This window comes from Pimephales promelas, chromosome 20 (genome assembly GCF_988280905.1).
Source record: "Pimephales promelas chromosome 20, fPimPro1.hap1.1, whole genome shotgun sequence".
Lineage (NCBI taxonomy): Eukaryota > Metazoa > Chordata > Actinopteri > Cypriniformes > Leuciscidae > Pimephales > Pimephales promelas.
Genome location: NC_142788.1, coordinates 21,067,595 through 21,091,626, shown reverse-complemented (window position 1 = coordinate 21,091,626; position 24,032 = coordinate 21,067,595). Strand labels below are relative to the sequence as shown.

Here is a 24,032-nt window from a genome sequence, read left to right as displayed (position 1 = left end):
TGAGTGTGTGTGTCTGATGTGATTTGGCCTGTTATATTTTTAGAATTAGAATGATGCTTGATTGGGTCATCTGTGCATTGATCTTTTCAGAATATTTAACTTACTGTATATCGTGTTGTGATTTTATTTTTGTCTTGACCATGGTTTGTAGTGCATGGGATTTTATGGTAGATACATTTTGTCATACATAAGCCCAGTTTACACCTAGTAACACATTATACGGCACTCACACTTGGGGATTTATAATGCACTGAATGAAGAGGAGATATGCATTCATAGCCTGTTCATTGCGGTGTCTGAAGAAATGGTGCATGCACCGTTTAGTGTGACCACAGCTTTAAAAAGAAATGACTCGAAAACGAAAGTGGTCAATGGTGTTTAGGTTTTTTTTTTTGTCTGTTGTATAGTCTTTTAACTGTTCTGAAATACAAATCATACAGAGTTGTTACATGAAGAGTAACTAGTTCTTTGTAGTTTAGCTCTAGTATTTTAGCTTTTGTATTGAGATTACAGAGATTGCTTTGTTCACAAAACTAGACAGCCTCCTCGTGGAGAAAGGAACAGCTGAGAAAGGACGTTGCTGTATGGCATCTAATGAACGATATGGGTAAAGACCTCTCAAGGTCCAAAAGAGCCGTTGAGGTATTAGAACTATTATTCAACTTTTATTGTCATCACTGACCATCTCACCATTGACCTGTATATCATTGGAACTTTAACAGTGTGGCACCCTCCCGTTTCACATAACTTTTGTTATTTATATAACCATAACTTAGGATATTTATTTAGTAACGTAAAGTACTAAATTAATCCCTTCAATTAATGCTTTTAATAAACTGAAAGTTTAACGTTGGAAAAAGGACTGCATCAGTAGAATCAACTAAGGTCAACAGAAACATCCTTGACACTTCCAATAAACGAATGCCTCCATGTATTAACTCCACCTGTAGATATTTGACACAATGTAAAGTAATGGAAAGAAATTTGAGGAAAAAAGATGGCATTAATCAAATTGAGTTTTGAAAAGGTTTTGCTGTTAGCACTGGGTAACGCCACTCAAACAGAACACTTCAGGTGAGAGCATACGTGGTATCCTGATTCTTATTCTGACATCCTGAGCATTTCCCTGCATGCATTTAATCATCTGTTTGGCTGCATGTCCCATTCTTTCCTCTCAACTCGTTAAAGGCACATCTGTCTCTCCGTTCTCTTTCTTTGCTTGTTTACATTCAACCAATCTGGTTTGTGTTTCTGGTCCGATCTAGGACTGACCGTTCTCACTTTAAAGGGATACTCCACTTTTTTTCTTTTTTTTTTTTTTGTAAATAGGCTCATTTTACCACTCCCCCAGAGTTAAACAGTTGAGTTTTACTGTTTTTAAACCCATTCAGCCAATTTTCTGATATTTAGAAGAATATCAGTAACCAGACAGTTTCTGGTCTCATTGACTTCCATGGAAGTCAATGAGACCAGAAACTGTCTGGTTACTGATATTCTTCTAAATATCAAAAAATTGGCTGAATACATTAAAAAATGGTAAAACTCTGAGGGAGTGTTAAAATGAGCCTATTTCCCCAAAAATTGGAGTATCCCTTTAAGTGACGAGCTCTGTTTTGAGGAATTGAATCTTTTATTCAACAAAGATGCATTAAATTCACAGTTAAGGGCATTCAAAGGGCATTATAATTAAAAATATATAGATCGTTTCCACAAAAACATGCTGAACAACTGTTTTCAACAATGATGATAATAATATTAATTGGCTAAATGTTTTTTGAGCACCAAATCAGCATATTAGAATGATTTCTAAACTTTCATGTAAAACTGAGGACTTAAGTAATAACTGTTGAAAATTGAAAACAGGAATAAATTGCATCATAAAATAAATAAATGTAGCCTTGGAGACCATAGACTTCTTTCAAAAAACATAGAATCTATTTTTACTGACCCCAAACTTTTAAATGGTAGTGTTAATTAGATGCTATAATAATGATGATAACAAGATTTTCTCAAACAACAACTTTTTTGCATTTTCGTATACATTTCATACTTTGTCCAAAATAGCTGACTCGTTTGCTATATGAGGAATAATTGAGCGCTAGTGGGTGTACTTGGGCACACCTGTAGCTTTAGACATTATTGGAAACTTTTTAAGTTGCCCCCAAAAAAAGTACATCCCAATGTGGTTTAAAATCTGATTATAAATAAATTAACGAAATAAGTTTTTTTTTTTTATTGTTCAGACTGAATGGATTGAGTTGCAAACATACTAATTCTAATGCTGTCTGTCTGTACAAACCCTTCAAGTCACTATATTTCCTGTTCCATCCATTGCCTTATTCTCACTAGCACCCTGCTGATGAAGTACGCAAACTTGATGATGAAATCTGGGCAATCATCACTAATTTCTCAGATGGGCAGTCTCCCTTCCCCTTTTCTTCATCCTCTCAAACTTCCCATTCTTCATTTGAGGGCCAAAGTTTGCTATCTCGCTCAAGTGTGCGAGACCCTCCTTTCCATTCTGGTTTAACTTCCTCTTTAAGGGCCTCTGAGTCTCACTCAAACGACCCAGACCCTTCCTCCCACCCCGACTCAACTCAGGTACTGTATGCTCTCACTCAGGGGTGAGTTGACTAATTGGATAGTGACTAGTTTTAAATTTGGCCTTTACATGTGTTGTTTTTTTATATGGTTTTAAAGGTTAGCTCAACCAAAAATAAACATGGCACCCTCATGTCGATCAAAACCAGTATGACTTGCTTTCTTCTTTGGAACAAAATATTACTAAAAAAAAATATTTTAAGTTAAATATACAGTATTTGGATGTTTCAACTGATTTTGTACATAAAATGAAAGTCAGTGGGGTCCAAAACAACATTGGACCCCATTGAATGTCATTGTATAGACAAAAAAACATTGATTTTATGTAAGTCATAGGTTTGGGATGAAATAAGGGTGACAGAATTTTCATTTTGGGTTAACTATCCCTTACAAAATGCAAAAGAAAAAAAAAAGTAAACTTGTTATTCTAGTAGCTAAGCACTTCTCTAGTTTGCCCTAGTTAAAACTTCTTTTATTCTGGTTCTGTTGTTTGATTTTTGGTTTGGATGTTGCCTTCTCAGCAGGTGGCACTGGGAAAAAACTCTGTTGGTCTCCCTAGAGGTCCACGACCTGGCCCCTCTAACAAGGTTGGGAATCATGGGAAAGTGGTGCGCTTTTTTGGGAATCTTGAGACCAGGCCAATTTAGATATATACAGTATACAGTACCATTTGGGCTCAGTAAGAACTTTTTTGTTTTTGAAGGAAATGAATACTTTTGTTGAGCAAGGATGCATTAAATAAAAAAAAAATGTTTCCAATGTTATAAAAGATGCATTTTTTTTTTCAAATAAATGCTGTTCTTTTGCGCTTTCTGTTCAAATATTATGCAGAAACTGTTAAATACTGATAAATACTGTGTTAACGTAAGAGACTTTTCTAAAACATGAAAAAAAAAGTCTAACTGACCCCAAATGTTTTACACCATGTTCTTATCAGTGAGACCAGGAAAGTCTGCAAAAGCTTGTCAAAGTTTGCTGATTTAAAGGATGGCTTTTCCTTGTAGGTGTAGCTTGTATACAAAATACACATATATTTGTATAAAATAGTAAACCAAACCCTGAATTCTTTCTACCATATTGTGTTAATTTTTATGAAGATGTTGTAGTTGCAGTTAGTCAGTGTCAGTGACTGACAGGAATAGATTTCTTTTCTCTCATGCTTTGCTTATCTGCTGCATTTCTCTCTTTCCTTCGTCCACGCTATTATGTATTTCCTTCCGCCTGTGCTCCAGTATGTTTTGGTCTACAGTGGGTTCAGCTTGCACCCAGATGACGTGCTCTTCTGGCAGCTCCCGGACCAGTTCAAAGGGGATAAGGTAAACGCATGGATTGGTTCAGGTCTGCCCACCACTGAACCCTCCAGGTTATCTGATCTGCCTTAGACATTAATGAATCTCTACCTGAGCAAAATGTGGGATAGATGGGCAAGCTGAAGGTGTATCTATAATCAAATCATGTTAGAAGAAGTGCTGCTGTGGATTTAAGGGTAGAGGTTCATATCTGAGATGCTGATTTGTGTAATGATGTTATGCTCGCCTTTTGTTTAATGATGAACTTTTTTTTTTCTTTGTAAATTGTGCCTTTGTTTAAAAAAGAAAATAAGAATATACGTTTTGAATGTGTCATGATGTGACAAATTTCCAGCAGAAAGCATTTTGCCTGTTCACACTGAAAATGAAACCGCCGTGTGACATAACACAGTCTCTGCCTTTCAGAGTATATTGTGTAATGCACAGGAAAATGATATTTCACTTGTAATGTCAGTTGTTGCTGGTTAGGACAAAAAAAATATTATTTATTTAATTAATTGATTGATTATTTTTGATCATCGACATAAAAGCCATAAAAGAAAAGCAAAGTTATAGTAAAAGCAGTGGAGCAGTGATTCATCAGTGACATTCCCATGTTTACTACTGTAGTTTATCGATTATCAGTTAACATTATGGAAACTTTCTAACTGAATGTTTTTTATTCTAATGTAGGTTGGTGCATATGGTGGAAAGCTGAAATATACCATCTCCTATGTGCCTGGACCTCGAGGTTCTCCAATAGAGGATGTTGACGTTCAGATTATTGTGAGTATGATAGCAGATGTTGCATGTATGATATGTAATATATATATATATATAAACACGCTATTAACGGCATTAACGCGAACTCATTTTAATGGCGTCAACTTTTTTTTATTGCGCGATTAATGGTCTAGCAAACTTTGTCGTTTTTTTCACATGCTTTTGCAACAGGACGCAGCGCTGCGCTCTGAAACCTATTAAATTCAATAGCTAGACCGGAAACAAAACAACAGGCACGCCGTACACACTTGTTTAGGCTTGCGAGCCGGCCAAATAGTTGGTTAACGTCACGTTTTGAGTGGACGAGCGCGAGACGCCGAAATGGGTGTTAATAAGATTCTGAATGAGAATTTTACTTTTAAAAGTTGCCAAATTCCATTGACAAGACCAACGTGATCTGTGTGTTTTGTCATTCTAAACTGAGCTATCATTGCGATCGCAGCACGTCCAGTCTGAAATACCACTTGATGATGGCCAAGCAGAAACACACACACACACACACACACAGCTGATGCGAATTCTCCGCCCCCTTGTCAATATCAGGACCTCGTCAGTATTTCTTTCACCCTTTTATTGATGGACAGTGTTACATTGTGTGAGAGTTTATTTGCTCCAAGTGAGAATGTTAGTGTGAAATTGAACACCCTATATGCCAATGTTGTTTTCAATAAAAAAAAAAAACAATTGCACAAAGCAAGCCGATCCACTTTTCCATGTTGATAAGCATTAAATTGAGAAAAAAATAATGGGACAAAAAGAAATCAAGAGACATTCAGAACAGATTAAAATGTACGATTAATCGTGAGTTAACTATGACATTAATGCGATTAATTGTGATTAAATATTTACATATTGTATGCATACTAAGGTTTCATTCCATAAACAAGATGTTTGAACACTATTGTTCCTCAATATTTCCACAGGGTAATGATATCACACTGGTGGCACGGCAACCATGGAGAAGGAGGCAAGGTGCCAGAGAGTCACAGGACTTTGAGATAGTTTTCAGAGAGGTGAGAACCCAATCTCACCCATTTTATTTCTGTTTTTCATAATATATAATATTTTCATATTGTCATTTGTATTGAGCTTGAAGGAAGATATGTGGTTCAGCATGACGATTTCTTGTCTGTAGGAACACTGGCAGCGTCCCGATGGCATGCCGGCTACCCGGGAACACCTAATGATGGTGCTCGCGGACCTCGATGACATCCTGATCCGTGCTTCGTATCACACAGAGATGCGCTCATCCAGTATCTCTGGGGTCCGCATGGATATCGCTGTGCCTGACTACACTGGCCTGGCACAGGCTTTGGAAGTGGAGCAGTGCCAGTGTTCTCCTGGTTACCGTGGTCTGTCATGCCAGGTATGAACAATCAAGCTTTGCTTTCTGTCCAACCGGATGAATGGTAGCAAAGGCTTCCATGCTACTGTGATGATGATGACAGTATTAGTCAATCTAGACATCTGTTCCATTGTCTTCATGTTCTGTAGGACTGCGCTCCTGGATACTCTCGCACAGGAGGAGGCTTGTACCTTGGCCACTGTGAGCCGTGTGACTGTAACGGCCATTCGGACTCCTGTCACCCAGAGACTGGCATCTGCACGGTATGAATCTTTACCAGCACACAGTTATTTTCTAGAAGTGGGATGCATATAATTTCAAGGGATGGATTAAAGCATACAAAACAGGTGTTGCTCTCCCTTTATAGTCAAATTTAGAACAGTACATTTACATTTATTCATTTAGCTGACGCTTTTATCCAAAGCAACTTCCAATTGCTATATATATCAGAGGTCGCATGCCTCTGGAGCAACTAGGGGTTAATTGTCTTACTCAGGGACACATTGGTGTCTCAAAGTGGATTCGAACCCGGGTCTCTCACACCAAAGGCATGCGTCTTATCCACTGCGACATCACCACCCTCTGTACAGTATACCAAATATATTTCTTTATGATAAATAATACTATAAAATAACTATTCAATTTTTATATATATATATATTTATATATATATATGTGTGTGTGTGTGTGCGTGTGTATATATATCAAAACAAACTATACACACACACACACACAAAATAATTAAATTGCATCCTAAATAAAGCCTTTGTAGTCACCTTGAAGCATACAATACAGTATGCCTATGAATTTCTTTATATAAATTATATTCTAAATATCTTATACATATAATTAAATCAAATATAAATAATACTTTATATATAAATAGTATTTATTTATATATAAATAAATACTATTTATTAATATATTTACATAATATTTTTATGTATTTTTTGTAATTAATGTAATTGGTTAATAAAAAAAAATAAATATATATATATATATATATATATATATATATATGTGTGTGTGTGTGTATATATATATAAATATAAACTTAACAACCTAAATGAATAAATGTAGCTTTTTCTCACCTTCATAAAAGTAGTCCATACCACTTGTGTGTTATCTTTGTGATTCTTAGAGCTGTCAGCACAACACCAGGGGTGAGCTCTGTGAACAGTGTGCCGACGGCTTCTTTGGAGATCCGACTGCTGGAACCCCTGAGGACTGCCAGCCATGTGCCTGCCCTGGCACTGACCCCAGCAACCAGTTAGTCTTAACACACACCTGCAAACCTTATCTGATTCTGCCAGCTCTTCTTTTTGCAAAGTTGACCTTATTTGCAGGAATGTTTTTAATAGTAATTTTATGTGTAGGTTCTCTCGCACTTGTGAGAGTCTGGGTAACGGGGACTACCAGTGCACCGCCTGTCAGCCCGGCTACAATGGCCAGTATTGTGAACGGTATGCTCACACTTCCAGTAGTGTAACAAATCAATTACGGTTGTCTGTTATTGTCATCACAATTTTTGACGTGATACTCATTTTCTTCATAGCTGTGCGCCTGGTTATGTTGGAAATCCACAAGCAAGAATCCCCTGCCGTAGTGGTATCTATTCATTTATTATCACAGTAACTTTTACAACCCTATGAAATCAAAATTGGAGGTTTGTGACTTTCAAGGTGCATTCAAGCTATCTTGGAATTACTGTGATTATGTGATCCCAACTTTCTCGTAGAATTCGTAATTACAACTTCGAAACTCTGAATTTTCTGAGTACTCTAACTTGTACTATGTGATCGCTGTCCCACTTGACCTCTGCAGATTCATTTTGGCATTGATAGTGTTTGAGGTCATCTATATGACAGTGTACATAATTTATGCATATGAAATATCCCTCCCAAAAACCACTTTCTTGCAAATGTCAATTGGCAGTTTCAATTGGCAATACATTAACACATAAATAAAAACACTCGTGATTGATTTCATGGGGTCTCTATATAAACAGTTGACACACTGCATTTGTTAAACCAAATTTCTGTTCTGGACAGATTTCAGTAAAGCGTGTTTGTCTGTTATCAGCTGCTGCATCTCTAGTGGTGAAGGTGTATCCAGAAAGGGTTCAGGTGGCACAGGGACTCCCAGTCACTCTCAGGTGCCAGGTGTCTGGATATCCACCACACTATTTCTACTGGTCCCGTGAGGATGGACGCACCATCTCCAGCGCAGCAGAGAGACGCAGACAAGGTATTGCCCGGATTACTAAAAGCAGGAAGCGAGTTCAGATCATTTGTATATCAGTATATGTAGCTAGACGTCACAAATAAGTAAGCTAGGGCAGTGTTTCTCAACCTTGCTCCTAAAAGACCCCTGATTCAACTTGTCGGGTCATTAGAAGAAACTTCAGGAAGTAAAATGGGTGTGTCAGAAAGAGGAGACTTTCAAAATGTGCTGCGTTGGGGGTCCTCCAGGACCAGGATTGAGAAACACTGCCCTAGAGAAACCAAGCACCAAAAACAAAATCAAACCCGTCTCAGCGGAAAAATAGATCCAAGATGGAGGACATTGCTAAGTAAATATAGTAAAAATAATTGATTTATAAATATTTCTGTGTTTTTAGACTTGCGTTACTTTTTGAAAGTTTGATGTTGGAAAGATTGTTTTTTAAAAAAAATATTTTGCTTACTAATGCTGCATTTATATGATCAAACATACAGGGATAAAACAGTAATATTATGAAATATTATTACAATTTAAAATAACTGTGTTCTATTTTAATATATTTTCAAATGTAATTTATTCCTGTGAGGGCAAAGCTGAATTGTCAGCGTCATTAATCCAGTCTTCAGTGTCACATGACCTTTCAGAAATCATTCTAATATGCTGATTTGCTGCACAAGAAACATTTTTTACTATTATACATTTTGAAAACAGAATTATTTAATGAATCAAAAGTTCAAAAGAACAGTATTTATTTGAAATAATTAACAATGTTAAAAAATGTACTGCTACTATTGATCAATTGAATACTTCTTTGCTGAATAAAAGTCTTAATTTCTTTCCAAATAAAAAAAAAAAATCTTACCGACCATAAATATTTGAACTGAAGTGTATGTAACACAACTGACAGTATGAGTTTATAATCATGGGAAACCTTTTCTATTCCACCCTTTCAGGAGAGGAGCTGCATTTCCCCAGTGTGCAGCCCAGTGATGCTGCCGTTTACATCTGCACCTGCCGAGACCAGCGCAGCTCCAATAGGAGCAAAGCTGAGATCGTTGTTACAAGTACGTTGTTTTATTAAACACAACTCTATGCCAGTTATTCAAATCTTTCACTCTACTCTGATTTAATGCATAACAGCAAAAAATACATTTTTAAATTGAGTTTTTAAAAGTTAAAAGTTTTTTTTTTACCCTCAAGTAAACCAAAACATAAAAATAACCAGAAACTAACCTTTTAAGACCCAACAATGGCCGGTGACTTAACAATTTTTAAAAATATTTTGTCTAAAAAATTATCAATATTTTGGTTATTTTAAAGTCCTGTTCCCCATGGACATACTATGTACATATTATAGGTATTACAATAACTGGGTAATAACTATTTACTAACCCTGATACTACCCCTAAACCTAATCTTAACCCATGTAGTTACCTTATATTTACAGTACTTTCTTAGTTAAGTACACTGTAATTGCACATACTGTGTAAAAATAAAGTGCAACCAATATTTTTACCAGCCATGAAGTATAAATTTTGGATTTCTTGGCTTGTGCTTTGGATGTTTATGCATGGAAAACTTCCCACACAGTGCTTAGTTACAAATTGAGTTTCCTTTTGCATCTTAAGCTTAAATATTTAAATTGTCAAGGCTTAAACTTTCGTGATGATGCAGCACTGGCCCGCCAACTATCGTTTACAGTTGTCCATGTTCATGTTCTCACAGTTTTGCATTGTTAGAAGTCATAAAAAGGTTACCGGCCAACTAGCAATTGACACGGTTTCGCTGATTTTAACACACACCGAGTGTTCATTTTAGGCCCTGTTTGTGGCTCCATAGTTTTAGCCAATCAAAAAAAAAAATTTTAATCTTATATCTTGATTTGTCAAACCACTTTTCCCTCACCAGCCTTGCCATCCAAACCTATTGAAGTCTTTATCGAGGAGCCCAAAGCACAGAGTGTGACGTTGGGCTCTACTGTAAGCTTCATCTGCACAGCCAAAAGCAAGGTATGAAGGTCTGACTTCTAAAACAGATGGACAGAGAAAGAGAGAGAGAGAGCAATATTTGGCTGTAAGTATGAATGACTGCAAGTGAAAATATTTGCGGGCATGTGCTTCTCTCATAGTTGCCAGCGTACACCCTGGTTTGGACCCGCAAAGGCAACATCAAGCTGCCTAACCGAGCCATGGATTTCAATGGAATCCTGACCATTCAGAACGTGCAGCCTGAGGACGCAGGCAACTATGTCTGCACAGGCTCCAATATGTTTGGCATGGATGAGGGCACAGCTCTCCTCTATGTCCCAGGTTTGTGATTGGCATCCTCTAAACCTCCCTGCCTTCTAGTTTTTCAGTCTTTCTCAAGCTGCATGTCTCTTCGCTTATCTCTTTGCCTATTGTGGTGTTCGTGCCAAATTCTGCTTTGTCTTATGGACAACAGCATGGCTAACCCTTCTTTTTATGTTTAATTTATTGCGTTAATCAAAAATGTTGCTCTGATTTACTAGTTTTCTGCTTGTTTTTGTCCACTTACACCAACTTTAATGGCTTTTCGTGGCCAATGTAAAATCTTTACTCTAGACAAAATGATACAGCTTGTGAATGGTTAAGAAAAGCAAAACTCAGATATATCAAATTTTCTACTCAAAGAAAATACTGTCAATCAAGACTAATCCAGCACCTGAAATTATTTATATTTCTCAATACAAATCATTTCTTTTTTCCCCATCATGGCTTTTGCAAGCTAATATCTTGAACAAAATGTAGATTTTTAAGCCTTTTTGGGTTATAAATATTGAAAACTTTGCTCTTCTATGTTCTTTTTTTTAATTAGGACAACTTTTTTTTAGTTTTTTGTTATGTGACTCGCATATTAAAGCAAACAGATCACCTGTAGTGACTCCCCTGAAGACTGGCAAGTTTAGTCGTTAAACGTTTGATATAAACTTTGTCAATTTAGAATATTGTGCTATTGTACAATAAAAATTGAGCACAACTAATTTTGTGTGAATTGTTCATTTATCCATGTAAATTGTTGTATTAAAGTCAGTGCTACATTTTACGTTAATTTATTTCGAAATGCTAATTTGTGCATTGCTGTTATTCGTAAAACATAAGAACACATTTCAGTGTAAAATCCTTTTTTGTAACATCTTTTACACAAATAAGTTGAATTGAATACTAAAATACAATAAATTTGATTTATGTTCAATTTTCCGCAGAAATTCATTCTTCTTGAGTTTGATGAATAAGGCATAGTGATTTATTTCTAACCGCCAGTCTCGTATCCATGTTGTTCATGCGTAGCGATCTTAGTAGTGGTCAGTGAAATCAGCTGCTGGTGTAATTGGGTGTTGTCATGGTGGTGGTTCTGTGTCAGTCTTCTCACTAGCGGGGGATTTTTGTCTTAATTTCCGAGCATGTGTACTGTCATTTCCCTCCTGAGGTGGTCTTTTGGGGATAGTGGTTTATGAGGTAGGGAGGTGTCGTAATTGTAGAAACTGGGACCCGTCAGCCAAAAGGACTGCAAGTGCAATCCCGTTCCCGACTCCAAGATGTGATTCCATCTCTGTTTTGTAATGGAAATGTTTTTCAAATTTGTATTTGAAAATGGTGCTATTAATAGTGCAGTAGTTTGAATGTTGATTTTATCCACGAGTGTCATATTTTCCATTTCAAATGGCTTCTTCTTTTTTTTTTTCCTCTCTTATGAATTGGAAATTGCCAGTGGTTTAGGCAGTGTTTTTTTATATTATGTTTCATTACGAATTCAGGTTTTGTTATATTTAGTAGTAGTATCAAATAGACATTTCATAGATAATGCATTTGAAATGTTGCCAACATTGATATTGTTTAGAACATTATTTATTTTGACTGGTTTGACTACTGTAAAATAAAATAGCGGCTTACATTTACAGTACAAACACAGCGAGTGACATGGCTGAAAGGATGTTTGATGTCGACTTTAAGGTTGTATGTGTATGAAATAACAGACTTCAAACATTTGTTCATGTTTTGCATTGTTTTTGTTCCTATTCATTATCTATGTTGTACACTAGAATGGTGCTTTATAACATTTTCTTTATTTCTTTGTTAATAATCATATAGGTGATATCAGTTATTTCCTTAATTAAAGCAATATTTAATTTTGTAAATTTTTGAAATGGTGCTGTATCTTGAGAAAAGATGATTTTTTTTTTTTACTTTATGATTCCATTGTATTTTATTTGTCTAAACTGTGAAATGTATGTACAAATTATTCTTTAAATGGTGAACATATTAAAAGAATAACAGGTAAAACGGAATCGCTTTATGGAATGAAACTGAAACTAAAATACTACAGTAGGCTTCTATCAATCACAAGCTGTATTTACATTTTTTATATATATATATACGTGTGTTTTTATGCCGAGGTAAAGCTTTTACATGTGATGTGTTCTGATACTAACCTGCATGCTTTGATTTTGTGCTGTTTCCTCCACTACTCTTTTAGTTTTACAGTGAGTGCTTACCTTACACTTAGTATAAAATGTCTTCTAAATGTGCATTGATTTTTCAATAGGAAAACTCAGTGCCCTCATTGATTCTTAATGGGGGGAACTATTGCTTTGCATTTTGCAGCAATTATTCATCAACTTTTCCACCATTGACTGTAATCTCACATACTGTAATAGGTGCTATAAATCTATGATACTGGAGCCTAATGGTTCATTTTGGAAGAAATTAATTTGCATTACTAAAAAGGCAATGAGAAGCTTCTTTGTTCAAATAAGCTTTATGTACTGAATATATCAGTCAAAAATCCAGATATAAAAAGGTAAAATTATTATCATTTTTCTGTTTTGAAATGTTTTTAGATTTGACATATAATGGTGTAATTAGCATGAATGATATCAACCTCAGGCATTTTGAGAGACATTGATAAAGCTGCCTGTTAAAACTTGTTTTATTTCCATGAAAATATACCGTAATATGTAAGCTTGTTGAAACGTCTAGAGACTCTGTTCAGAAATGATTTAGTCCCCACCCGTCAAAGTAATTAAATTATATTTTCACGGCAGCAGTGCAACACAATAAAATACACAAGAAATGGTGCACACAAGTTCTGCAGCTTCTGAGAAGTTTTTGAGTTGAGTGGTATATGCTTTAAATCACATTGAAATGCTTGGGGTCACCACTCTCTCAAAACCTTTATGAGTCTCACTTGACAGTATCTACCTGTCCATCATTCACAGAGGCTTCTCAGTCACAGATGTTTTTCACAGCCTATGAGATGTTTGAAGGACATAGAACGCGTAAGTCCACATGGTTCTCTCCCTCCAGGCCTGGGGGGACCCGTGTTTTTTTTTTTTTTACGCATGCAATCATCACGGCCTGCATGCTTTTACCGTCTCAAGTAGTGCCCTGGTACAACCTACAAAACTACAAGCACAGTGCTAATATATCACAAAATAGCTTTTCAACCACCAATTTTTACGTTATTTGAAATAATAATACTGTTCATGGACACATTTTCCTATATACAGGTTGTTGAGTTGTACTTATGAGCAATACTTGATCTGGCTAAGCTTTCATGGCCCGTATGGGTCCATTGAAACGGGGAAGCTGCATGCTTGCACAAATGGGGACTTCTCTCTGTTGCTGAAGTGTGTCTTGTATGATTCTTATTTTATTAGTTATTAAAGTTTAACACAGAGATGTTTTGGTATACTCAAGACCAGTTCAGTATCAGATTGGTTTGGTTGTTCTTCAAAGTGCGTGCTATATGTGACCAAACCACCAAACATCACACTTGTTACCTAACAGAGAGGGGTTCCCAATACATTTCATCAGCCCAGTATCATGCTTAAGACTATGTTGAGGTATATTGGATATCAAACATCATCCATTGTTCTTAAAAAGATCATACTGTGACTCATTCATAATTTTCATCAGCCATGCATACATTTCCAGTGCACTGAACTTGCCTCTCAATCGCATAAGAGCAACTTATGCAATTGTATAGACACTCTTTAAAAGATGGTTTCACTGTAGTATGCATTTACATCATTTTTGATAAGTAATGGACGAGAGGGTGCGTAGATAAATAGATGGATATGGTAAACAGGATATATGAGCATGGATAGATTGATAGGTAGAGAAATGGTTTATAGTTGATGGGTAGATAGAAACTGGAGATAGAGGGGTTGCAGGTTGGTGTATATTGTAGATAAATGAGTAGATGGCTGTGTAAATGGATAAATAGTTGGGGGTATGTATAGACAGATACAGATGCACTGTAAAAATTTCACAACTCAGAATTTTTTAGTGACTGGTCATATCTAAATTTTTCAATTGGTCCAAGTGAAATTCTGCAATTTTAATTTGATCAATTTGCAGAATTTCACTTGGGCCAATTGAGAAATTTAGATGTGACCAGTCACTAGAGAATTTTGAGTTGAGAAGTTAGACATTTTTACAGTGTACAGTTGATAAGCAAGATACTGTAAATGAGTGTGTAGATCAATAGATAGATATGGTAGACAGGATAAATGAGCACATGGGTGGATAGATGGATTGGTAGAGAAATGGTTGATAGTTGAGGGGTAGATAGAAACCAGGTAAAGGGGGTACAAGTAGGTGGATATTGTAGATAGATGGCTGTGTAGAAAGATAAATAGATGGGGGTATGTAAAGACAAGTACAAGTACTGATATCGTTGGGAGGGAAGCTAAGTAGATTTGTAGACTGAGAGATGGGTTGGTTGACAGCTATAAATGTTTGGGTGGAAAAATAGACTGAGAGGTGGGTGTGTAGATAGATGAATAGATTGTTATGTTGGAAGACAGCTAGATGTATGGCTAGATAAAGTATATGGATAGATTGTGCAGATTGATGTTGAAAAATAAATGACTGGGTTGGTAGAAAGGAAAGTTCTGTAAATGGTTTGGTAGACAAACGGATAGTGGAGTGGGTAGATAGATAACTGCAGATGTGCAGACAGATGGCTAGATTGAGGATTAGATGGTTAGGTAGACAGCTATGTGGTTGGGTCAATACATAGATGAGAAGACAGATGGCTGGGAGGTAGATGGATGGATGGGTAAATGTGTAGACTGACAGATAGTTGGGTAGATAGATGCAGTAGATAGACAGCTAACTAGATGGTTGGTTGGTTGGTGGGTGAATAGATGTGTATAGACATACAGTATATATGGGTGAATACATATATCTCAAAATGCATAGAATTAAAAGTCTTTTTTTGGGTTATGGACCAAAATAGGAACTCCATCCAGGAGCCCATCATGGAAAAAACCAACGCTCTAAATGCCAGGACGGCTAAATGAGCACTGTTCAGTCACTGAGAAGCAGACCGAAGCTTAACACAGAGCTTACACAGACCAGTAGTCCGCCCTAGTTGGTGAAAGAAAGCTTTCTTTTGCTCTGTTGCCCTGGAATCCATGTAGTTAGAGGGCTTGGCATCCGATCGAGGGCTTGGCATCCAACCAAGTTGGCACCGACAGCAGTGAGGGCCTCGCCCAGCCAAGCCCTGTCTGCCACTTCTCATCTCCTCAAGCTGGCTGCCAACAGTCATGACTTGACCATCAGCTCCGGCAGCCAGACACATGCTGCATACGCTGTCACACCACTATTACTTCATGAACACACTCACAAACAGACCTTTCTTACTGTAAATGTAAACCCTTTTCATTTCATTTTCATTTCACCCTTTTTTGTACCTTAGTACTCATAATAAAGACCAAAAGCAAGATATACAAAAATAAAAATGAATTAGCATGACATTCCAAACCATTGAAACCATGAATGAAAAATTAACTCCACTGGAAATGTTCTTGACCACTTCCGCCATTGTGAGAGGGTGAGGTCTGTTCTGAATAGGTCATGAATGGTACTCCTGGCTGTGATTTAACTGGTTTCTACCTCACTGTAGCTACTGAAGGGTCCCAGCCGGTGGCCACAGTCAATCCACCTGTTCTGACAGTCCAACAGGGCCAGCGGGTAGAGTTTCGCTGCTCGGTGACCGGCAACCCCACCCCTGCTGTGGAATGGATAGGTGAGCCAATCTACTTTTGAGAAAACGAATGCGTGGTCACCATGGTTATGTCAAGTAGAAGCTTGACGTCTTATGTTGATCCTGAAACAACATCCCTGCAAAACCCCATTTACTGTAAGTGAAAAAGAAATCAACTTTTACAAAGATAATTTATGTAATTAAAACACTTTTTATACTTAAGTGTGAAATCAATACAATGTTTTTGGACAATTAATTGCATTTTATTTGCAATTAAAAAAAATAGTTTAGTTCAACTTACAAGTGCTTTTGACCTACTCATGTATATCTTTTGTATGTAAATATACTGCTGAATGTGCTGACAAGCATTTATGGGAACTGAAATATCCTTTATAATTTATATGGAAACTTTATTTAAATATATTTGTAATTGCACATTATGATGAAGTAAGTAACTAAACGTTAAAATTATATTCAGGTTCTTTACAAATGCTTTGTAGTATATTAGTCACAATAAGTGTACTTTAAAGCATGACAAAATATGAGAAAAACATGATTTCACATTTTATTTTGACATTATTGTCCTGGGGTGGCGATGGCGCTGTGGATAAGACACATGCCTTTGGTGTGAGATACCTGGGTTCGAATCCACTGTGAGACACCAATGTGTCCCTGAGCAAGTAAATGTAAATTATTAGAAATTGTGCTTTTTATGTCTACCAAATGTTAAGAAACAGCAATGACAGTGTACTCTCTTTCAGTACACTTAAGTGGCCTTTTATTTCATTATATTATCTGGAATTTAATGTAATATATATATATATACACACTTTTAAGACTTAAAATACACTAAGTGCACAGTCAATGCAATTACGCACAGTTCTTTTTCACGAGGAGACAAAATGTTTCAGAAGGAGCCTAAAAAATGTAATGCCTAAAATCAGATTGGTCATTTATAATGTTGTCCTGCAAGGATGTAGACTGAATAATATATCGTCCTTTAAATCAATTTGTTGGTGGTGTGTCATGTACACACACATCACATCAACTATTCCTTCAAATGACTCCTGGAAATCTGTCTTATTATGTTTGTGTTTTTTCAGGAGGTCCCGGGAAACAAATCAGCTCAAAAGCCGTCATTCGTAACGGGCTGCTGACCATCCCATCTGTGGATCGCTCGGATGAGGGCGAGTACATCTGCAAGGCCCTGAACACGCATGGCGAGCACACAGCCCGAGGAGTTCTCCATGTTCAAAGTACATGTCCTACACAGGAATATTTCAAGATTTACACTGTAACAAGTTCCCGAATATGGTGAGTGAGACCTTTTAACTGTTGTTTCAGGTGCAAGTCAGGTACACGGTCTGCCCCACGTTCAAGTGAGCCCTCCGCGGGTGGAAATTCACGAGGGTGAGACTTTACGCTTGTACTGCAGGGCCGTTGGCAGTCCCACCCCTGCCCTCACGTGGAAGAAGAGAGGTGGTTCACTGCCGGCACAGGTGAGAAAAAGATTCCTCATGTTGTCATTTTATCCTATTACTCAATTTACGATTTTTTAGGGTTGTGACATTGGTCATGTTTTGCCTTGTTTTTTTTCCTTCCTTTGAGTTTTTCTTTCTGTTTCATCCTGTGTCTTGGTGTTTGTTCAGGCAATTCCTTCTCACGGTTTCCATCAGTTTAAAAGCAACAGTCTCGATGTGTTACAGAGACGTATTGAGGAGCTACAGGTCTGTCCATCTGTCTGATGTCTGTCTCACGCGTCCCATCCCACCTGTCTCGCTTCACTCACCCTCACCAAAACCTGTGAACTAACTGCATGATCATTTATTCATCCATGTGACATCCATTAGATTTTTAGCACAGAAATAATCATTGCAGATTACTCCTGTTAGTACAAACAGATCTTAGTATGCACAGTTAACTGAATGTGCTGGTTATAGTACAGCATGTGCAGTGTGGTACAAACGTCTACATTGATACAAAATTCAAAGTCTGAACCTGGAAATAAACACATTGTGATGTCAAATGAAAACAAGTGGTGCATTAATACAAAGATAGGACAAATCAAGTAGTGAAATTCATTTAAATTTTACAATGAAACTTTTCACTCAAATCGTTATTCTGACAGAAATGTATTTAAATTGGAAAAAATTGCTTAAAGGAGTAGTTCACTTTTATTAAAAATTTTTGCTGATAATTTACTCACCCCCATGTCATCCAAGATGTCCATGTCATTCTTTTTTCAGTCGAAAAGAAATTAAGGTTTTTGATGAAAACATTCCAGGATTTTCTCCATAAAATGGACTTCAATGGGAACCAAACGGTTCAAGGTCCAAAAGAAAGTTTCAGTGCAGCTTCAAATGACTTTAAACGACACCAGACGATGAATAAGGGTCTTATCTAGGAACCTTCGAGTCATGACTCGAAAAAAGATCCGTTCATTTTGATGAACGAGTTCGAACAGGAGAGTCACGAACGCGCATCACAGAACAGAGCAAGGCGACCATTTGAGCTGATAAAACTTAAACTTTTTTAATTATTTTTGTAATTTTTTAAATCGTTTCGCTTGATAAGACCCTTATTCATCGTCTGGAATCGTTTAAAGCCCTTTGAACAGTTTGCAGTTTGCACTGAAACGGTCTTTTGGACCTTGAACTGTTTGGTTCCCATTGAAGTCCATTATATGGAGAAAAATCCTGGAATGTTTTCTTAAAAAACATTCATTTCTTTTCGACTGAAGAAAGAAAGACATGGACATCTTGGATGACATGGGGGTGAGTAAATTATCAGCAAAAGTTTTTTTTTAAAAGTGAACTACTCCTTTAATAAAATGCCAAACAGTAGCAATATCTCAATCTGACCCATTCCTTTGAACCTCACTGTACATGCTTTTGCTCTGTTAGATTTGGGTTATTCGAGATATGAGACATGGACGACCTGTCCTATGCCGCTGGAGGGCTTTGGTGTCTTGCGTACCTTGTGTCTATGTGGGCTGGTTTGTTCTGCCTAAGAGCATTGCTGCATTGTGTCAGCTTTTCCCAGGGTGTGCTCAGATCTTCCGTGCGGCCATGCAGAAATTCTGTGTGCTCTAGCAAACGGGCCGCTTTGAAAATTTGTGAATGGTTTCAGACACTCATTCAACCAAGCCTGCCCCATCCCAGCTCTACTGCTGCCACGCTTCACTAGATCAGAGTTAAGCGGCTTTGCTCCTGGATAAAAAACATCGCCCCCTCCCTTCTGAATACAGTCGTGTAGTTTACAGATGTAACTTGCAGTAGTTTTAGGGTTTCTTTGCCATTATCTACACACAATATACATTCATGAATCTGAATCATCGATCCACCTTTATTCTGCAATGCTAAAGTAAGCTATTTTCTGTGAATATGCACGTCTTCTGAGATAACTAGAACAATAAGAGCTCAATCTTCTGGTTTTGTGTCTCTTGCACAAGTTTTCATTTTCCGAGCTCTACAGTTTAACGAACCGCTTTTTGTACAGCTGGAAGCGGATGGCAGCCGAAATGTTTCACATTTACAAGTCTTACATTAAAAATAATGTGGATAAATCCTTAAAAAAAGAGAGTGTTCATATGGTTGATTTGCAGTTCTGGATAAGTATGTAGAAGGTGTGTAGCCACTAGCTGCTTTAACTGTCAACTGTTACTATGTGTCTCGTTTTGTGAAATAATCAGCCTCACCAACGCTATTAATCAGTTACAGGTAATGGCAGTTTAATCATCTGCTAATATAGACCTGTAGCACCATAAATGTAACACCCATAATTAATAACAACGTTATGAGGTGTGAAAAATTACACCGTGCCTTAACCAGATGCGCCAAGCTTCAACCAAGAGTGTACCTGTATGTTTTGTAAGCCACCGCAAAGAGCACCATTACATTTTTCCAGGTGTTCGACTTGTTTCTGCGGTGTAGTGCCGAGTAACCCTGCCAACAATGGAACCTCATTGGATATACACATAATTCTCCACCTATATATTAAAGTCGACATGAAACGGGAGTCTTTTCTTCCCTATTGTGAAAACTGCTGCGTCCCAATTCGCCTACTTATACTGTGCCCTAAAAGTATGGACTGTTTTTGTGAAGAAAAAGTACTTACTTTTGAGTATGTTGCTTCGTCACTTCCTTCACATTCAATTTAATTTAATCTCCTACCGTTTCGGGTAGAAAATCCAGTAGTGCGTTGATCTGCCAGATCTGCATAATGATGCATTTAAAAGTTAATGACCAAACATATCTTTTCACAAGTTCACAATGTTGTTGTAGATCAAATATAATGTGGATAACATCTTTTTGTCAGGTTAGATACTGATTATTAATCCCTCAAACAAACCCCTTTATCTAAACCTCTCTTCCTAATTGTCGGACTTGCACATCCTTCATGTTTGTAGTTTTTTTAACACTTTTTATTCATGTTTGTAGTTCTGATCAAATCCTCGTCTATCCTGCAATGGGTTGTGCAGGTCACGGATCTGCACTTCTGATTCCAACTGGAAAAAGTAGACCATCCCGGGATTTTTGGAATGCTCATTTCAAAATACTACGATTTGGGACACACTAATTATAATTTCGAAAACTATTTAGGATGGATAATATGTGAATTGGGACGCAGCATGACAGTATATCCAAGTTAAACGGCGTTTTTAACAAGAAAAAATGTAGGGCAGGTCCTTTGGGAATTGATTTGATTTGAGCTTGTCCCACCCTTGTGCCGAAAATCACATCATCAGAGAACATGACACATGCATTTTAAGAAAAGTAAGGATGAGCATGTATAAATCATTTAAATTTGAATAAATACTGTAATATTCCATGAAAAAAAAAAGAATTGATTTCATGGTGACTTTAATCATCAAACATGGAGGATGTGAGACTGATTGTGGAAGTTTAGAATAGGATATTATACACTGTAAACGGTAAACCTATTTAAAAATCAAACAGTTCAATGGAAAATATATTGAATAGTGAATAATCACTGAAGTCATGAAAGTATAAGGTTTGTGTTTTACTATTATCAGCTGCAACACGTTAAACCTGAGAGAACTGTTCTGATTGGCTACATTTGTGAGTGATTTTGTCCCGTCATGACTTTTTTCTTTTTTTCACGCGTTCAGTTTGCCGCTAGTCTTGGTCTGGACACGGTGATAGCCTCATAACAAAAATCATGTAAATTACTAAAATGCTAAACAATAAAACTATTTTTTCAAAGTGTATTTGCAGGAAAAAATTATGTATGTATTTAAACTGTATTATTTAGTGTAATGTGAGTCTTACCAAAGCAAGGTAAGTAATCCGTATAAAACTTGTCTTCAGTTGTTCATTTTGATGTTTATTCCGCTACTATTGTACTACAAACACTTTTCACAATGTACAAACATGTCAAAGCAACTTTACACAGACATTTTTTTTGCATTGCAGCAATAATTTCTAAAATATCCGTATATGCATATCCTCTTCAGGCCCGTATGGAGCGCACTGACATCGGCACTCTCGTCGTACCCAATATCAGGTCATCTGATGCAGGCACATATCTCTGTGTTGGAAGCAACACCGTTGGTTCCTCAGAAGCTTATATTGAGGTCTTTGTTAAAAGAGGTGAGGAGGCAAACCATAACTAATTTTAAACTAACGATTTTTATAGGATATCATTTTAATATTTTCCTCTCGCATTGATCAGGTGAAATCATCCCCTCTGGAGTCACAATCCAACCCTCTATTGCTTCAGTAATGGAGGGAGAGACTCTAGATCTCAACTGCATCGTTCCAGGAACCTCTCCTGCATCTGTCAAGTGGAGAAGGGCAGGTGGACTGCTGTCATCCAATCATCAGGTTTATCTCTGTCCATTATGAAGCATATTTGTTCTCATAAGTACCATGTAAGAGCCACGTGCTTAATATATATGAACCATACGTGTGCTTGTAAGGTGCTGGGGACTCAGCTGCGGATCCTGCAGGCCTCTGCAGATGACACTGGTGAATATATCTGTCAAGTGGAGGGCGGCCAATCCCCATCCCCTCGCCAGGCTTCTGTATCTGTGTCTGTGACCTCCAGCTCCTCCCGTGAGTCCACTTCATTGATGACCAACAGGAGTGTGTCCATGTCCATCAAGAACAGCTTTAACCAAACTTGTTTCATAATGTGTCGCTTTGACTCGCCTATCCTCATATTTTGGTTTTCTGGGAATTGTCAAAAGATAACTTATTTTTCAATCCTATGCTTCTCTTAATGCATCCCAATGACTCTTAGAAATTAATTTACGTTTTTTGTTTTACATTTTTGAGGGAATGTTATGCCAAATCAATCAACTCAAATATTTTCACATTCTGAACCATTATAACTGTTTCTTATGAAACCAAATCAACATCAAATTATCTGATATAATTTATAAGGTATCATTACACAATACACAATCAGAGGGAAATAATTATAAGTAATTAGCCGTTGCCTGTTTTAGATTATACAGCTACGGTATGTATATTGATATAGTTATTGTTGGGAGTGCTCTCTTTGCATTCTGTATTTTCAAGGCTGATTTGTGTTATGACATCAAATATGACTTTATTTGCTACACATTCAACAGTGATTGCAGAACTAATATGACAGAAAGAGGTCACTAAAAGCATAACTAAACAATTCCATTTCTTTTTGACCCAAGACCTGTTTACATTTCTAACTCTGGACCTGATTCTGTGTGCAATATGTGCTCAATGTTTTTTGTGGTGTGGTTTTCGGAGTAGGCCTCCAGACCCCCATTATCTCCATTGAGCCGCATAGCGTAGCAGTGAAGCAGGGCGAGTCGGCGAGCTTCAGGTGCAGGGTTCACAGCGGAGCCCAACCGGTGCGCTTGGAGTGGAAACCCACCAACAACCAGCCTCTGTCAGGTACACTGCTGCAATTCACTGTTATGTCAGTATGATTAAACAGATGATACCTGTGAATTAATGATTTTGCTTATGTCTTCTTGTTCATTAGATAACGTGAAGGTTGGTCCCGACAATTCTGTCATGACCATTACCAATGCCCAGGCCAAAAACCAGGGCACCTATCGCTGTGTGGCCAGCAACTTGTTCGGAATGACTCACAGCATTGTGTCACTCATTGTAAGAGGTATAGCAACATTTAATGCAATTTTCAAAAGAAAAGATGGTTGGTTTTTGGAAATCCAGTTTGGAAATAAGCATTATTGCTATTTAATTTGGTGCGAACCATTTTCTGAATATTTCTGTTGATCCATTCTCTTTATACTTTTGTGTGATTTCATTCTTAGAATCTCCTAAGGCTGTAGTGACCCCTGCAGGACCGGTGCGAGTCAGGGTCGGCGATCCAATCAATCTCGAATGCCAGGCCGCTGGAGAGCCAAGACCCTCTGTGAGATGGCACAGATTGGACAACAACCGCAGGACGATGCTGAGCAGCCCTGTGCCAGCCGATACCAGTGCTGTCATGCAGGTTATGGGCTGTTTGTAGTCAAGCCGTTGTTGTTGTCATTTTCCGTTTTCCGTATGTTAATCAGAGAGTTTCATTCTATGTTCAGGTGTTAGTTGCACGGCCAGAAGACAGTGGCACATATGTGTGCACAGCACAGAATAACCAGGGCACCACTGAGACTCGTGTAGAGGTGTTTGTAGAAGGAGGGCCTCAGGTGCCGACCGTTCCCCGTGCCAGCGTCCGTGAGCCTTTGACAGTTGTGGTAGAAGGGTCAACTGCCACACTTCATTGTGATGCCCATGGTAGGTGAAACCGTAGGCAGCATTTGACAG

General features: G+C 37.5%; 1 protein-coding gene across 12 annotated transcripts in view; it reads left to right on the top strand.

Moving 5' to 3' along the window:
- Positions 1–24,032, top strand: part of hspg2 (heparan sulfate proteoglycan 2) — a 102,481-nt gene that overhangs the window by 58,979 nt on the left and 19,470 nt on the right. For 6 of the 12 annotated variants that reach the window (XR_016148165.1, XR_016148162.1, XR_016148167.1 and 3 more), the window contains 26 exons: positions 538–642; positions 3,123–3,188; positions 3,834–3,917; positions 4,584–4,676; positions 5,597–5,686; positions 5,809–6,039; positions 6,168–6,281; positions 7,160–7,287; positions 7,395–7,481; positions 7,574–7,626; positions 8,101–8,265; positions 9,195–9,305; positions 10,150–10,250; positions 10,370–10,550; positions 13,478–13,537; positions 16,174–16,296; positions 17,358–17,510; positions 17,599–17,753; positions 17,904–17,981; positions 21,731–21,866; positions 21,949–22,100; positions 22,196–22,331; positions 23,010–23,153; positions 23,245–23,379; positions 23,540–23,721; positions 23,807–24,002. Coding sequence is in view for 1 of the 12 variants with exons in the window: in XM_089124494.1 (XP_088980620.1) it covers positions 538–642; positions 2,350–2,601; positions 3,123–3,188; positions 3,834–3,917; positions 4,584–4,676; positions 5,597–5,686; positions 5,809–6,039; positions 6,168–6,281; positions 7,160–7,287; positions 7,395–7,481; positions 7,574–7,626; positions 8,101–8,265; positions 9,195–9,305; positions 10,150–10,250; positions 10,370–10,550; positions 13,478–13,537; positions 16,174–16,296; positions 17,358–17,510; positions 17,599–17,753; positions 17,904–17,981; positions 21,731–21,866; positions 21,949–22,100; positions 22,196–22,331; positions 23,010–23,153; positions 23,245–23,379; positions 23,540–23,721; positions 23,807–24,002 (3,511 nt within the window). In the remaining 11 variants the exon portion in view is untranslated. Of the gene's footprint in view, positions 1–537; positions 643–2,349; positions 2,602–3,122; positions 3,189–3,833; positions 3,918–4,583; positions 4,677–5,596; positions 5,687–5,808; positions 6,040–6,167; positions 6,282–7,159; positions 7,288–7,394; positions 7,482–7,573; positions 7,627–8,100; positions 8,266–9,194; positions 9,306–10,149; positions 10,251–10,369; positions 10,551–13,477; positions 13,538–16,173; positions 16,297–17,357; positions 17,511–17,598; positions 17,754–17,903; positions 17,982–21,730; positions 21,867–21,948; positions 22,101–22,195; positions 22,332–23,009; positions 23,154–23,244; positions 23,380–23,539; positions 23,722–23,806; positions 24,003–24,032 lie in introns of all 12 variants that reach the window. The other 6 variants (XR_016148172.1, XR_016148171.1, XM_089124494.1 and 3 more) reach the window with 5 other exon arrangements.